General features: G+C 38.9%; 1 protein-coding gene across 1 annotated transcript in view; it reads right to left on the reverse strand.

Moving 5' to 3' along the window:
• Positions 1 to 15803, reverse strand: part of ADAMTS5 (ADAM metallopeptidase with thrombospondin type 1 motif 5) — a 44633-nt gene that overhangs the window by 11505 nt on the left and 17325 nt on the right. The window contains exon 4 of the mRNA XM_032393306.1: positions 8488 to 8655. Within this exon, the coding sequence (XP_032249197.1) occupies positions 8488 to 8655 (168 nt within the window). The remainder of the gene's footprint in view (positions 1 to 8487; positions 8656 to 15803) is intronic.

The following is a 15803-nucleotide window of genomic DNA, read 5'->3' on the forward strand; positions in this document are numbered from 1 at the left end:
CCCCGGGGAAGGAGGGGTGACTCCCTCCAGGAGGGAGGGCAGCACCTCTTTGCGTTCACCAACCCCCTCCAGGATTTTTTTTTTTTTTTTAAGATTTTATTTATTTGACAGAGAGAGACACAGTGAGAGAGGGAACACAAGCAGGGGGAGTGGGAGAGGGAGAAGCAGGCCTCCTGCGGAGCAGGGAGCCCAATGCGGGGCTCGATTCCAGGACGCTGGGATCATGACCTGAGCCAAAGGCAGATGCTTAACGACTGAGCCACTCAGGCGCCCCCCCCCCTCCGGGATTTTCAATGGGCTATGTAGTCTGGGGCATATCTAATGATGGCAGTGGGATGATCAAATAAAATTATTTTGTAATAATTAGTTGTGAAAATAGCCATTGTGCTGAGGGACTAGGAGAAATCGGGATGGACCAAAGGAAATAATATAATGGACATAACAACAACAGCAACAACAATAATAGTAAATAAGCATTTACAACTCTGAGAAACAGTTTATCTGTGTGCTCTATTTATAGGCTTCTTGACTTTTAGCTTTTCTCTTCATGTGCCCACCCAAGTCTCCTCCCCATTAATTCCATACATAGTAACAAGGCCAGACCTCATTCCTTCTTGCTCTCAATAAGCATTTGGTCACACCTACAATGTTCTAGGAAACACACTAGATATTGGGAAAACACAAAAATGACCCAGATCCACCCCCACCCCCCAGGGTCTCCCAATAAAGTGGAGAAAATAGAAGAAATGAAGTATTTCTTCTAGACTTATGCGAAATATAATAAAGAATTCAAGAGTCACAGAGTAAAGGAGCAGTGGGCAAAGAACAGACATTATCTTTGGGGGATGAAGCTCATCTTTTAATCCTTCTTCTTTGTCGCTGTTTGGGTCTGTTCTTTAATGCAACTAGTAGTTGTTGGGTGCTCGAAGTATGTCACACAAATAAGTTGGTGCTCTCCTTACATAATACGGGGGGTATAAAGGAGTGAGGTTGGGGGTATCAATAGAAGTGAGCACTCACGCAGGCAATGCAAATTCAGAAGATGATACGTGCCTCCCCTCCCCTCAAAAGCTTCCCTAAGAATCCCTGACCTGTGGTTAACACCATGAATTTTCTCTGGGTCTATGGGAGCATGCACATTGCCCATCAGTTTCTGTCCATTTTTGTTTACTTGGGATTTTGGGATTTGCTCATTAACTACTCACAGTACTAAAAATAACAAATATTTGTTACAATTTACACTGTTCTCCCTTTCTTAAATGTATTCACTTATTTAATCCTCATAAGAACTCTACACAGCAGGTTCTAATACTTTCCTTATTTTAGAAATAAGGAAACCGAGAAATAAAAAAATAGGTCACTGAGCCAAGGTCACATAGCTATTAGGGGTTTATGCTCAGAGCCTGCCTTCCTCATCATATACCATCTCACCTCTGCTCCTCATGTAGATAGATTTCTTGTTTTATTGCTGACCGGGAAGGTGTGTGGAGGGATCCTTTAAAGGGTGGATACCGTGCCTAATGGTAGAAACACCCAGTCTAAAGTCTAATTCTGGTGAAACCCTAAGTGGCTGAGTGTTCTTGACCAAGTTAGTTAACCTCTCTCTATCTGATTTTCAAGCTCTGTGAAATGTTTCTCTTCTCATTGTGACACTGTAAGGGTAAAAATAAGAGATATAAAGGGTGACCAGAAAAATACAAAACAATGACAGTTGATACTATGCTCAACGTATTCAACAATTTAGATATATTCGAGTCATTCTCTTTACTTAACAAAAGAAAATCACATTTCAATCCTACTTTCCACCGAGACATGGAATAGCCAGCATGTTTTAAGTATACTGCAAATATTTTCACAACTATGTTCGTTTCTTCAAAGTGAATGCCTTAGAACTTGTCATTCTGTGATGGAAGCATTATATGAAAATGAATACAGAGCAGAGTTCCTATTTAATTTCTGAGCCAGAATGTTTGAAGAGGTAAAGCTTCTGAAGGCAAGCCAGAAAAAGCATTAAAAGTAAGTATCCAGCCAAAGAGAACTTTGGGAGAAAAACATCGAGTTAAAAGAAAAACATCAACATCGAGTCAATACGAAAGAATGACAGTAAACCTTCACTAAGCTTTGTTTAGGAGAGGGTAAGATGAGGCACCGAGAACTCCATGAGAAGTGTTATCTTCACTGTTACATAAAATCAAAAAAAGAAGACTGTATAAACCAGGGAAGGCTTGACAGACTGCTGATGTTACAAGACTGTCAACAAATCTCTGAGACAGCAAGAATGCTCTCCAATTCTTCAAAAGTGCTGTTTTAAGAAACTTTTATTTTACTGAAAAGCACAGAACCATTAAGACTGCGTCACTAAGGATTTGCTGGGAAGTGTCTAACGTGTGGGTACACGCAGCATGGGTCCACCTTGTTTGTCTCGAGCCAAAATAACTCACCACCTCTTTGTGGACTTGTAGTCACTGACCTCATTCTACCTCATTAGGACATCATGAGCAGAAAGAAATGTAGAATTCAATTTGAAATCAACTTATACCAAGGAGATTTCAAGATGTGGCATCTCTTTAAAAAGCTTAATACCAAAGTATGTTTTGTTCTGTTTTTGTTGATTTGAATATAGCTGACCCATGATGTTACATTAGTTTCAGGTCCAAAGTGTAAGTTTTAAAAATGAATCACACATTTGCTTTGCTATGAAAGATACTATATCTCAGCTCTATGGTTTTCCCTTAGAGGTCACCTGGGGATGACTTCCTGCTTATAATCAAATGATTTATTTCAGAATTGCCATTAACTTATTATTCCAATGTTCTCATCAGGATTTGTTGCTGCGTTAGTTTCTGTTTACCCTGAAACATACAGCCTATCAATTTCATCTATACATTGAATTATGTCCTTTTGCAATAAAATAGGTATAGATGTCTCTCACAAATGGAATGCCTTCCATTGTTGTACTATGGAACAAAAATTAAAAAAATGAATCTAGAGCCTGATTCTGAATCTCATTGTGTGAAATATTTAAAATCTAAAAGTGGATTGGATATACATTGTCTTTTTTTTTTTAATGTTATAGTTTGGGGGAAGAGTGGAAGAGGCAGATCTGTCAATCTTTGAGTATCATTTGCATTGAGCTCTAAAAGCAGCCAGTCTCCTACTGACTTTTCTTAATCTGCTTGGCTTTTATTTTCAATCATTTCTTCCTATCTAGTTCACATATTTTTCACTTTATCCCAGTCTGAAATCCTATCTGGGCTTTGCTGCCAACATTTTGCCTGCTTGTTCTTTTTCACAAATTGCCAACTTGTTTTTTCTTTTCCTCCCTGCTTCCTTCTTTTCTTTTGTTTTAACGTTTCCTATGTATAAAAATGGATAGTTTCCAAAAGAAAGACAATAGAAGCGTGTCCATAATGCATATTTGTTTTTACCATCCGTGTTCAGTTAAATGCTTAAAGGTGAAAACTTAAAAAGTAAAAGGCAATGATGTGTGACGGAGAAACAAAGGAAAGAAAGTGGAAGTCTCCCCACGGCCACAGAGTGCACTAAGGGTGATGGAAGGCATGCCAGACCTCCGGGAAACGGAACAGAAAAATCGTTGCCTTTTTTGTATCTGACGGCCAGCACTGTTTGTCCTTCATTTTCATGATTAATGAAAATTATCAGATCAAAGTTAGTTCTTCTCTAGTCTTTTCATATTTTCTTCTCTGTTTCTAACACTATGGTTATTTCTGTCCTCTCTTCCTGTTCAGTACACAGGCACGAAATTAGGCATCTGCCCAAATATCCACAGCATATCAGAAATCAATTACTATTCCTAATGAAACTCGTCCATTGCAAACTGTCCCCTTTTACTTCCAACCATATCTCCCTGGCCTGGTAACTCAAAGTTCTTTAGGTCTTTATTTGAACGGCTAACATAAAAGAGAAACTGATGCATTACGGGCCAGGTGGCAGAGAAAACTCAAGGGCATTGAAATGTGCAGAGCGTGGTTGCTGAACCAAAAGCAATCCGAGGGGTCTGTTTGTGAAATGTCACGAGGTTTAAGGGCCCTTTTAGCAAAGGTCATGCCAAGGAAATTAGATGGAAAAGTCTTCTTGTTAAAGGATGAAGCATAGTTTTTTAAAAACACAGGTCTCCATGTCCTTCAAATATATGTCTTATTTGCAGACTCTTTCAAAGGATACATTTACTGTGAAAATCGAGATACTATCGTGACGGACCTTGAAGTATATGAGTACTACCTTAAAAACTGAATGTTAAGATCATATTTATTACCAGCCTATAGTCTCCACAGACAAAGGATTCAGGGAACTGGGTTTCTAATAGCATTTTATCTCTGAAGTCCTGTGTTTAGGGGATGGCTGTAAACTTAGCTCTTTAAACATGCTGCACGATGGGCGCCTGGGTGGCTCAGTTGGTTAAGCAACTGCCTTCGGCTCAGGTCATGATCCCGGAGTCCTGGGATCGAGTCCCGCATCGGGCTCCCGGCTCAGCTTCTCCCTCTGACCCTATCCCCTCTCATGCTGTTTCTCGCTCTCTCTCTCAAATAAATAAATAAATAAAATCTTAAAAAAAAATTATAAAAAAAAAAAATAAAATAAACATGCTGCACGTTAGTATTCCAAAGCTGTCTCTGGATTTTCCTTAGCGGTCTGCGTCAAGAGGGTTCTTGAGCTGTGTCTGTTTGGGAGGTGGCCTTTCTCATCGTGGCACCGCAGACTTAGGGATATAGCGGACGCGGCTATCTTTCTTGGCTTCAAGGTTATTAACATTTGAGAAAGGAAATTCAATAACCTGCTTTCACTGCACAATTTCCCTGCCAGTGCTTACCTTTATTTCTGAGGCCTCGCCAGCTTGCCTAGAACTAACTTGTATAAACACTGCAGAATGTCTACAAGTATCTTGGCAAGGCTGGTGGCGGCGGGGTGGGGCGGGGTGGGGTGGGGGGTGTTTCCCCTGAGACATGGCTTCTCCTTTTCTGGATCACAAATCTGCAAGCACAGTTATTTTAGTGTGTGCACGTTGACTTTTCAACCATAACCGAATTGCTACATAGTTCTTGGAACTAAATCAGGAAACACTCCGTATTAATGAATTTAAATTTGGCAGTGGGAGAGTGCTACAAATGTCCAGCTACTTATGGGTAATAATTTTAAAAACAAATCAAATGATTTGAATTTAATTGTGCTTGAAGACCTCATTTCTCTAGCGCCGCCAGAGGTGAGCGGGAGACAGATGAGCTATTAGCCGTAAATGGATTTTCCAGATAAGGAACTCTTTAGGTCCCATCGAAAAATTGTGTTAAGTTTTGTGAGAGTATCTTCTTCACCATAGCAATGGCTTTGCTGTCTTTATATTAGTGTCACAATTTAATTTTCCTCAATAATTGCAAATCATGTTTTTTTTCTGAGTATCGATGATGGCATCATGTGGAAATACAGAGGTACCTTCAGGGATCATGGTGGTGTGATACCATTTTTGACCCTTTGGGAAAAGGAGCCAGACCTCTGAGCTTTCAGTGATTCAGGGCTACACGTAACAGCTTTTCTGGTTTCTCCCTTATTGTCAAATGATATCCCTCCTCGCTCTCGGTCTCTCTGTCTGAAGTGCGCCCCCAGACCCCTCTGCCATGACTCTTTCATTGCTTAAAATTGTTATGGCCTAGAAAATTAGTACAGAAAAAGAGTAGAACTATTTCTATTAACTCTGAATGAATGGGCTTAGGATGGAAGTCTGAGTCATTTCCTATGAGCAAAGTAAAAGGGTTTTATCATATGGTTTTTTGGTATCAGTCCAGTCTTCCAAGAAAGATGTGTTTGTTTGTTTTCCTTTCCTCTAGGACTTTGATGTTCTCCCCGGTTCTCTCCTAAGCTCTGAAGATGAAATGTCAGAGCCTCAACCATCTCAAAAATCGAGCTTACTAGTTCCTATCACCACACTTTCACTTAAACTGATTTAAGTCAGTTTTTCGGTGGCAGGGCAAAAGTTACTAAATTATTTGAATTCACATTTAAATGACAGTGCTTAAGCGTACCACTGTTTCAGTATCTCTGAGTGCTGTTTTGAATTGAGCGTAATTGAGCTTTGCTAACTCTAACTTTGGTTCTACTGCCTTGTTTGGCTCTCCATATTCTGAAATGACTTTATTCATTATAGGCTACTGATAAAATCAGTGTGTGTGTGTGTGTGTGTGTGTGTTTTGGTTATAACACAAGACTGCCTAACCAACATATTCAAAAGTGAGAGAGTCTAAGCTTGATGAAATGAGTTAATTAATAAGTAGCCTTCTTAAGAATTTGTTGTTCCAAGAATTTTGCTAATTTAATCAATTTGTTTAACATATACATGGGAAATTCAGAAAAGATTGTATTAGTGCCAGTGAATAAAATCTACGTCTACTAAATGTATGTTCTTTGGTTGTTATCTACCATGAGGATCTCTGGAATGGACATAGTGAGATGTATAAAATATGTAAATTAGTTGCAAAAGTTTTAAAAAGCTGAGTGTGGACTCTTAAATACAGAAGTAATGCTAAGAAATGAATACAGTACTGAAAGCACATTTACTGCACAAAAAGTAAGATCATGAATTCCACAAACATGAAATAAATGAATCATTCCAAAATTATGGCAATAAGGAACAAAATTCTGCACAGCATTGTAATTAGCTGACCTAATACTTGCACAGGAAAAAAAAAAATGGTCCCATTTTAGCCATAAGTATTTGCTGCCTTAGCAACTAAATCCATTCATTTAGGGATTCAAAGTTTAGCTCAAACTTTTGGAATGTGTAATGTGTGATTCTGAAATAAAATATTAATGTTTCATTTTCAGAAAACCTGAAAAAAAGCAGCAAAAGCAATATTAGGAGTGGAGAGTAGGGCTCCACCCAAAAGGGACTTTATTAGATATTTGACTTGATTAATGTGGACAGGGAGATAATTAGGTAAACATCCATTACAGGACTTTATCAGCATTAAGTCAGCATTGTAAACTGAGCTACACAGAAAATTATCACTTATTATTAGTCTAAAGGAAGAGCCTAAATACATTGATTCTTAGATTTTTTTTTTTTTTTCTAAATCTTTGAGCTATTGCGATGTCCTTTCAATAAACAGAGAACAGTTTATATTGAGGGAAATTGTAAACTAGGCTAGGCATGGATTGTTTTCAGGAACAGGATATTTTAAAAAAGTTTAAAGTAGTTAAAACATTACCAGTTCACCACTAATGTAGCAAAACTGAGTTAATGAACAGATTTTTCCTCCGAGAGACCAAAGAACTGTGTGACAGAATTCTTTTTTTGTCTGAAAAGAGTTGAATTGTTGAATTGTCATCAATTGTTTTGACATGACGCAGCCAAAGTTCAAGGTGGCCACCGCACTAAGATATTATGAAATATTAGGCCATAAACCTTGTGGAACTAGGAAAAACAACTATCACAGACTCTCTTTAGCTAACTTTATACCATACAACATGAGATAATCTTATAGACAATTATGGACAATTATATGATCAAAAATTTCTGTTCATATTCGGCTCAACCGCCAGTTTTGGAAAGAGACAAATTTTAAGAGAAAAAAAAGGAATGAGAATATGTCCATTTCTATAACATGAGAAGCTTGAACTACATGGTGTGTGTAGTTGAACCACTTCAACTCTAATGAATCTATCCTCCTGTGCCTTTAGTAGTTTCAAGTCACAAGGGATGCTAGGAAATTAGCAACAGTTTGTTTTGAAGATTACTTAACGGTCAGAATTTATTATTTCTAAAAACCGTGACTTCTTTGGTATTTTTATATAATTTACAGGACTAATCCTCGATTTGCAGAATTTAATAAAGTAGGTTACGCTCTTGAACTGTATCTAGCGGACAAAGCCAAAGATTTTCTTTTGACGTTCTTAAAGTGTTTTCCCACTATTCAGATTGATTTTTCTTTTTCTGTTCTGCAGTTTTCACTCTACTTCCAGGAGAATCTGCTGTCAGGATGAAGCCAGATTCTTCCAGTGAATGCAAACCTAAAGAGCTTCCTTTCCTGGTTTTCCGTTGCCATAAAGAGGATCCGACAGAATTGTCACCTACATTTTAACCACACCCCTATAATAGGCATGTAACAAATAATTCTGAGAGTCATATTAATAGCAGGGAAACAAGATGTCTGCCAACATTCTCACAGGAAGCTAGTGGTGAAAGGCGGAATAAAAGCCAGGCTTTCAGAGCACTGGCTAGGCATTTTGTGTGGTCTCCCACACTGCTTCTCTTTTGAACTTTTCAATTCCAAAGCAAAAATACCATAGCTATAATGCCACCAAGGACGTTGGCATTATACACCGACAGACCGTCCCTCTGCTCCTTCCCTGACCCTATCTAAACAACCACTGTCTCAGGGGGCATGCTGGGCTTCGTGAGGATGTCATAAAGTAGCACTGGTAATAATCCCCCCCAAGTGTTGTTAGTGAGCCTGTGTTGTCTTAAAGGACACGTACCGTGGCCATCATCCAGGAATTCTGTGATGGTGGCTGAGGTGCACTTGGACCAGGGCTTGGACGCATCGATGCTGGTTAGGATGGAAGACATTAAGCGCTTATCTTCCGTGGAACCAAAGTTCTCTTCACAGAATTTGGAATCATCATGGGAGAGGCCAAGGAGATGTCCTAAAGCAGAGAAGAGACGGAGTGCAATCATGGGTGATTTCACATTTCTACTTTTCCATGACAATTACATGAGCACTTGGTTTCCCACCTGGGCTCCCCCACCCCAAACTGTACATGAGTCCATTTTAACTGCCTCCTCAGGCACAGACTGGACCCCCAGGGAAATTAAAGCTGTGTGTAGTCAGAGCAGTCACTTTGGGTGAACATTCAGGGGAAAACGGAGAAATTACACTAAGGAGTGGACGTTCCCATAATCCATCTGGATCACACATGCTCAACGACATGTAGAAACAGGCCTCATTTAGAATCCAGAATTTGCAAGGAACTGTGGGATTATGTCATGGCCTCACTACATATTATTTTGATTACTTGTCTAATTTTCCGCCTTCTCTGATCAACCATGAGCCCCATGAGATCAGAGAGCATCTCCTCCATCCACTGTTGAAATCTCTGTGTTTAACTCAATGTTCTGCAAGTTGCAAACACTTAATAGATGGTTTTTGAATTATCAGTGACTTCTATTTTCTTGGCCAAGTTAATAGGTAGCTAGCTATCTGAGAGATGACTGGGGGGAAAAGAAAGAGAAATTACGAACTCGCCGATTCCAGGCAAAGGTAAGCTTGCTTTCACCCTTTCAGCTCTTTCATTTGGAAAGTTCTTCATGTTTATTAATCCCACAAATAAATAACATATTTTGAAAACATACCCATTTACATTGAAGAAATGTCTAAAACACCAAGAAGCCCATCATGGAGTGTTAGAGCTTGAAGAGAAAACAAATACTAGAAAGGTAAGTCATTGTCCAAAAGCACTCAGCGAGGCGGTTGTTTCTGCTTCAGCACACCACACATGGTTTCTGTAATGCCACGCTGCAGTCCCAGTCTATCAAGCTAGGTATCCTAACCACATGCTTATTATCAAAATTGTTTTTTATCATATAAGATTAATTTTCATATAGTCTAAGGATAAATGACATTCACCAGTAAATCTGAAATGCCAATTAAAAAAAAATTCCAGGACAGTAGTTTGTAGAGACTCTAAAAAAGCAGACAAGTAGACCTTAATTGCTTTTTTTTTTTTTTTTTTTGGAAAAGCTTTATAGAATCATACACAAAGCATTAAAAAGGGTGTATAAAATACTACAGAAAAGTGATTAATGCATTCTCTTTAGGCTCCCGTATGCCAAAGGCAGGGGCTTTTGGCCATTCTGCCAAAAAAACAACAACAAAAAAGAAAGTCCAGCATGCAACAGTAAAACTCAACAGAGATGAAATCTTTCATGCCACATTCCAACTACTTTTGGCCAACTTGTTAAATCACCAACACCTCATAACAAAATTGTCCACTGAGCAGCTGTTTGCTGTTGTGGCTGAAATTAAGTGGCTAGGGCTCGGTGACCTTCCAAAGCTCCACATTTTTATGGTATTTATGCAGTTATTTACTTCAATAGCATTTGCCAGCCTAGCAAGCTTTTGATGGGAAACCCTCCCGCTCTCACGTTTTATTTGCTCAGTAGCACGAATGTGCATCAGAGTTTGTGAAGTACATCCCAAATCACATGCCAAAGACTGGCAGGACTTTGTCCAAGTTTTGGGTGGTATGTTGATTTTTTTCCTGCAAGCCACAGCTCGGAAAAAAAACAGAAACTTTCATCATGCCCTGTTCAAAACGGCTTAAAGTTACTTAGTACATCTAACACGTGTTGAGAAGGCACTCCGTGCTTCTTGAACTTTTCCACCGTTGAATCTTTATCGGCTAACATTGTGGGATTTGTGTGGAAATTTCACACTTGGGTTTTTTTCCCTGGCATAGAAAAGAGAGAGGGAAAGTGGCCTAAGGCGACCTCTGCCACGTAACATTTATTTAAATCCAGGTTTTATATTTTAGAAAAATGTGATTTTGCATTCTAGTTCATAAGATATTCATATTTATTTAATGAAGCAACAGTCTTTTCCTCCAAATGTATCTAAACACATAGCACTTCCCTGATGAGTATTTTTAAGATTTTATTTATTTGAGAGAGAGCAAGAGATTGAGAGAGACAGAGAGAGCATGAGCAGGGGGGAGGTACAGAGAGAGAGAGGGAGAGACAGACTCTCTATAGAGCAGGGAGCCTGACATAGGGCTGGAATCATGACCTGAGCTGAAGGCAGATGCTTAACCAACTGAACCACCGGGTGCTCCTAGATGAATTTTTATTATAGCATCCAAGTGATTTTCACTTCATTTGGAGGGTAAGTTTCAGATTTCTGATTTAAAATACAGGCCATGTAGCAAACACCAGATTCGCTTTAAGAAACCCAGCAGAGTACCTCAATTTCTTCTTTCATACAGAATGGCGAGGCATCTAATTTTTATAGATTTCAATTATATAAGCAAAGCCGTTTATTTAAAAATATTTTGGTATAGTTTTATGAATCTTTTGGCATGTGACTTGGCATAATATTGTGAATTTTATACTACCTAAATTTACTAATTTATCAATGTAACTTAATTGCTGCCAAAGATACGTGTAAGAAATTTTTATATGGCAACCAGAAAAGATTGCCATTCTGAGCATGAACAAATCTTAGTTCCACCTCAGCAAGAGCTAAAAGAAGATGTGAATTTTGTCAGATCTGCAAAAGTGAGTCAGGAATGGGCTGCTTAAGGGTCAACTGAGAGACAGACTCTTTGGAGGAATGTTTTGTTTTCCATGAACAAAGTCTGTCAGCTGGCTGGGAGAGGCATGCTCTCTCAAGGACAACGGGAGTCATGGTCAACGCGAAGAACATTTAAGCACCCATGGAAACAGGCAGCTGGTTCCGGTAGCTGGAACCAGGGCACAGTGAGAGAGACCCATGTGACTTCCCTTCAGGAGCTGGACAGGAATAAAATGGAAGATCAGTGTGAGGAATGTTTGGATGCTCTTCAGGAGAGACGTGACAGCCATACTAAGGGCTGGAAACAGCAAAAGAGGTGGTTATTTTCAAATGTGATCACCCAATCATGATGCTAAGACATCTAATGTCAGTCTGAAATGCCCATATCTTTGAGCCCTGAAATGGCAAGGGACATATAAAAGCACAAGCTATTTTAAAAGGACACTCACATTAGAGAAAACACACTATGATACTAAAAGCTCATGAACTGAAAAATCCAGAATCCAGGAAATTTAAAATATAATGTTGTAGCTGACAATAATACAGTTCGAGTCGGTGTTGTAAAAGGCTTAATCAGAATGTATCATGATGTTACCGCTCTCCTAGGACATCCTCCTTTTCCAATGAGAGTTGGTTGATCAATCACCCACAGAGATGTTTAAAATTACAGGTGTGGGTTGGAGACTAAGCATTTCTCCGCTAAGCAGGCTCTAGCAGGATTAGCACAGATGGGATTTACACAAATGTGTGCCAGAGAATAAGACAGCACATGAAGAATATAAAGAATTGTTGGAGACAATGTTTACAACCCCTAAACTAACTTGTTTTATCGAGATGTATCTCATGATGAGTTTTTGGAACGATACAGAGCAGAGTTAGTTGAGGGGTGAGGTCCTTGGAAGAGGCAGGGTGACAGAGTCAAGAAACCCACAGAGAAAGGCAATTCAGGTATTTCTTTCTCGGATCCATGTAGAAAAGAAGAGTGAAGGGGAGTCAGAGCAGTTTTGAAGGTAAGAGTTTTGAAGAAGCTCAGCCAAGCTCAGACAGTAAAACCCCTCCCGAGAAGAGACAATGCAGATACTAGATTTAAGGCGACAATTTCCTGTCAGGGTTTCAAGTAGAGGCCTCAAGGTCTCGCTCTAAGGAAGAATTAGTATTTGTATTTGGAAGAATTAGTATGTGTATTTGTATTCATTTTTATTTGCAGGTATTAGAATTTTGTAATTAGTCACATGCAAAAGATTGAAGAGCAGTTTGTTTGCTTTAAGCAATCTTGCTCAGGATGCTATCTTTCTTAGTCAATCTTTAATTCTTGATTGATGTAATTGGAAACTTCTCACCTCAAATCCTGAGGCAATGAAGGAACAAACACACTCGAGTAGTGGGTGCACTTGTTAATGGCATTTGTATTTATATACGCAATAAGAAAATAAAAGGTATTACAGGAGTCAGGGAAACTCAGAGAATAATGCAACTGTGTAATCCAATATTTTCCCATGTGATGCAGACCTCAGAACTCTATCTTGCTTTTTGAAATCATTATTAAAAATCAAGATGTAAATTGCACTTTTGGAGAAAATACTGATCTATTCTTAATAGATGTTAAATCGTATCACAAGTAGAACAGTCTTGCTAATGAGTGCCCATCACACAAAGTGACATCAGGAAGGAATTTCTTTGGATTACATTAAGGACATGAGTTTCACAATAAATTATGTCAAAGCAAAGTCTATAGGGTAAGAGTCTGAATTATATCATTATCTCAGAATTAGCAAATAATTAGTCACCCGGTAATTTCTCTAGTATGATAATCATCTTTTTAAAGGTCAATAGGTGACATTTCATTAAATACATTTCATCTCTGATATTCACAATATAGACTTAAAAAGTATCTTGCCTCCTTAAATTCACAAATGAATCATGTTAAAAAATCTGAGATCATGTACACCAGGTGAAGACACATTACTATAAAGGAAAATACTGGTCCAGCTCCTTATTCAGCTCAGGTATTACTATACCACGAGGGCTGACTTATCACATTAACCTCAGGAAGGAAATTCACTTGTTTTTCTAAACTTTGGTCTGAAAATTAAACAGAATTTCAAACTCTTGTCTCTTGACCCTAAACTGACCAATGAACAAAGGGACACAGCACCACATCCTAAAAAAATAGTCACAAGAAGCTCTGTAATGTGTTTACTTAAGAAAGCACTGCTCATCTGTTTCTTAATGAAGTCATGTTTTTATTTTACCTAATTTTCCAGCTGGGATTATTGAGGTGTAAGAAGGTCTTGCCAGGGGTTGAAGAGGGAGCCAACAGCTCACATGGGATCAGAATCCAGAATCCTTGAAGAGAACCAGGAGCTCCAGTAATTGGATCATGCATGTCTATTCAAATGCAAATCCTTATGTAGAAGATAAAACTCTTAAACTTCCATTTCAAAACATTAAACATAAATGGTGAGTAAATGTTGTATCAATTATATAAATTGGAAGGAAGAAAACTTAATTTTTCACCTTATAGCTAGCTGTGTCCATCTCCTTTTGAATCAAATTCAGTATTATCTCCCAGAAAATGAACACTAACAAACCATTATAGGGTAGCAGGAAAATCTTGGGCTTTAGAGCCAGGTGAATTGGGTTCAAATCTTACCCTAGCAGTATACTAGTTGTTGACCTCAGACAGGTTTAGAAACTTCTTAAAAACACTTGTATCTCTGTGTGTCAGTTTTTTCCTCTCTTGGGTGTCTCATTGAGAGTACTGACCCCATAGCATTTTGTGAGGACTGAATGATATAAAAGAGGCAAAGTGCTTAGAAAATGTGCTTGACAAATATCAAAAGGCCCAGGGATTGTGAGCTAACTTTATTGTTCTCACTGATATCCTGGCTTTGTTATACTTTTACTTACTGGTACTCTAATCTCAAGTAGCTTTGATAAATTTTGATATTACTAGACACTCTCCATTTGGGAGAGAAGGGGAAATTGACTGCTCATTAGAGGAAAAAAAAATCATGCATTACGTTTGTAATATATTTACTTTTTATGCAACCTTTAACTTGGATTTCCACACGTGTGGCAGACAATCTCTTGGCCTCCGCAAGAGGAATGGAAATCGGGATAGGATTTAAAAAATACAGAACTGACACTAAACACTAAATTTTTCAGTGCTGCTGGACATATTAGTATAGACCCATTCCCACCTTTCATCTGGGGGCCAAGAAAGACACAGTGTAGCATTGCTCCAGGCTAGACCCCCCCCCCCCCAAAAAAAAGGCTCAGTTCATGTTCATTAAAGCTTTAGGTTTGGGGGAAAATACCAAGTTTAATCCTTGTTTCCTTTCACTTCACATCTCACAGCCAGTCCTGACATCTGATTCTGGGCATTGGCTTCCTTCTACGGTGTTTCTAGGGCCTCTGCAGCTTTTCAAAACCCAGCCTTGTTTAATCTAATCATCCATGGGAGTACAGTCACACGCGGATCAGCACAACCAGAGAACTCCTTCTAACCACAGCAAAACATGGGCAGCCATGGGGTTGCCTCTCAGCCACTTCCTTAGCCTCCAGCTGAATATTTGGCCTTGACTTTTTTTTTAAAAAGATTTTATGTATTTATTTTAGAGAGAGAGAAAACACGAGTGATAGAGCGAGCGGGGGGGGGGGTAGGGGGGTAAGGGGGGAAGGGGCAGAGGGAGAGGGAGAAGCAGACTCCCCACTGAGCGGGGAGCCCAATGCAGGTCTCGATCCGATCCCAGGACCCCGAGATCATGACCAGAGCCAAAGTCAGATGCTTCACCAACTGAGCCACCCAAGCACCCTTGGTTTCGACTTTCTAAGTTGCCTGACTTTAGCTTAGGAAGCATTCTGGAGTCTTTCATGGTGGAGAGATTCACTTAGCACATTTTATAATTAACTACTATAAAACCAAGCTTCAGCAAGTTTGCAAATTATGGATTTCATTAGTCTAAATAAAATCAGATTGTTCCCCCTAGCATATTAGAAGCTGGCCCAACATCAATAAAATTATTATTTTGAAGAACCATGTGGGCAGCAGGTGAAATCTTTATTATTACAAGCCAATAATAAAAGTTTGACAAGTTAAAAATATAAACTCAAAATGTAAACTTACATTCATCTGAAAACTTTCTACAGTTCACACTTGGATTGTAAAATGGCCATAACCACATTTCTTGCCTCCACTCAAGGCACAGGGATGGGGACTGTGTTCTTGATGGTTTAAAGCAACTTTTTAAAATGTCCTAATGGTTTAGTTAATGTTTACATATACATAAGAGCAAGGGGGAAGACAAATTATTACTGCCTGTATAGTCTATACTTATCAAAATCTATTTTCCAGAAGCCTGTATTGGCATCAGTTGATGACATACCTTCAGAGTCTAGCTCTATTTATTTATTTATTTACTTATTTATTTTTTTTAAGATCTTATTTATTTATTTGACAGAGAGAGAGTGAGAGAGAGCAAGCGCACAAGCAGGGAGAGCGGC

The sequence above is a fragment of the Phoca vitulina genome, unplaced genomic scaffold (assembly GCF_004348235.1).
Source record: "Phoca vitulina isolate PV1807 unplaced genomic scaffold, GSC_HSeal_1.0 scaffold72, whole genome shotgun sequence".
In the NCBI taxonomy this organism is placed as follows: domain Eukaryota; kingdom Metazoa; phylum Chordata; class Mammalia; order Carnivora; family Phocidae; genus Phoca; species Phoca vitulina.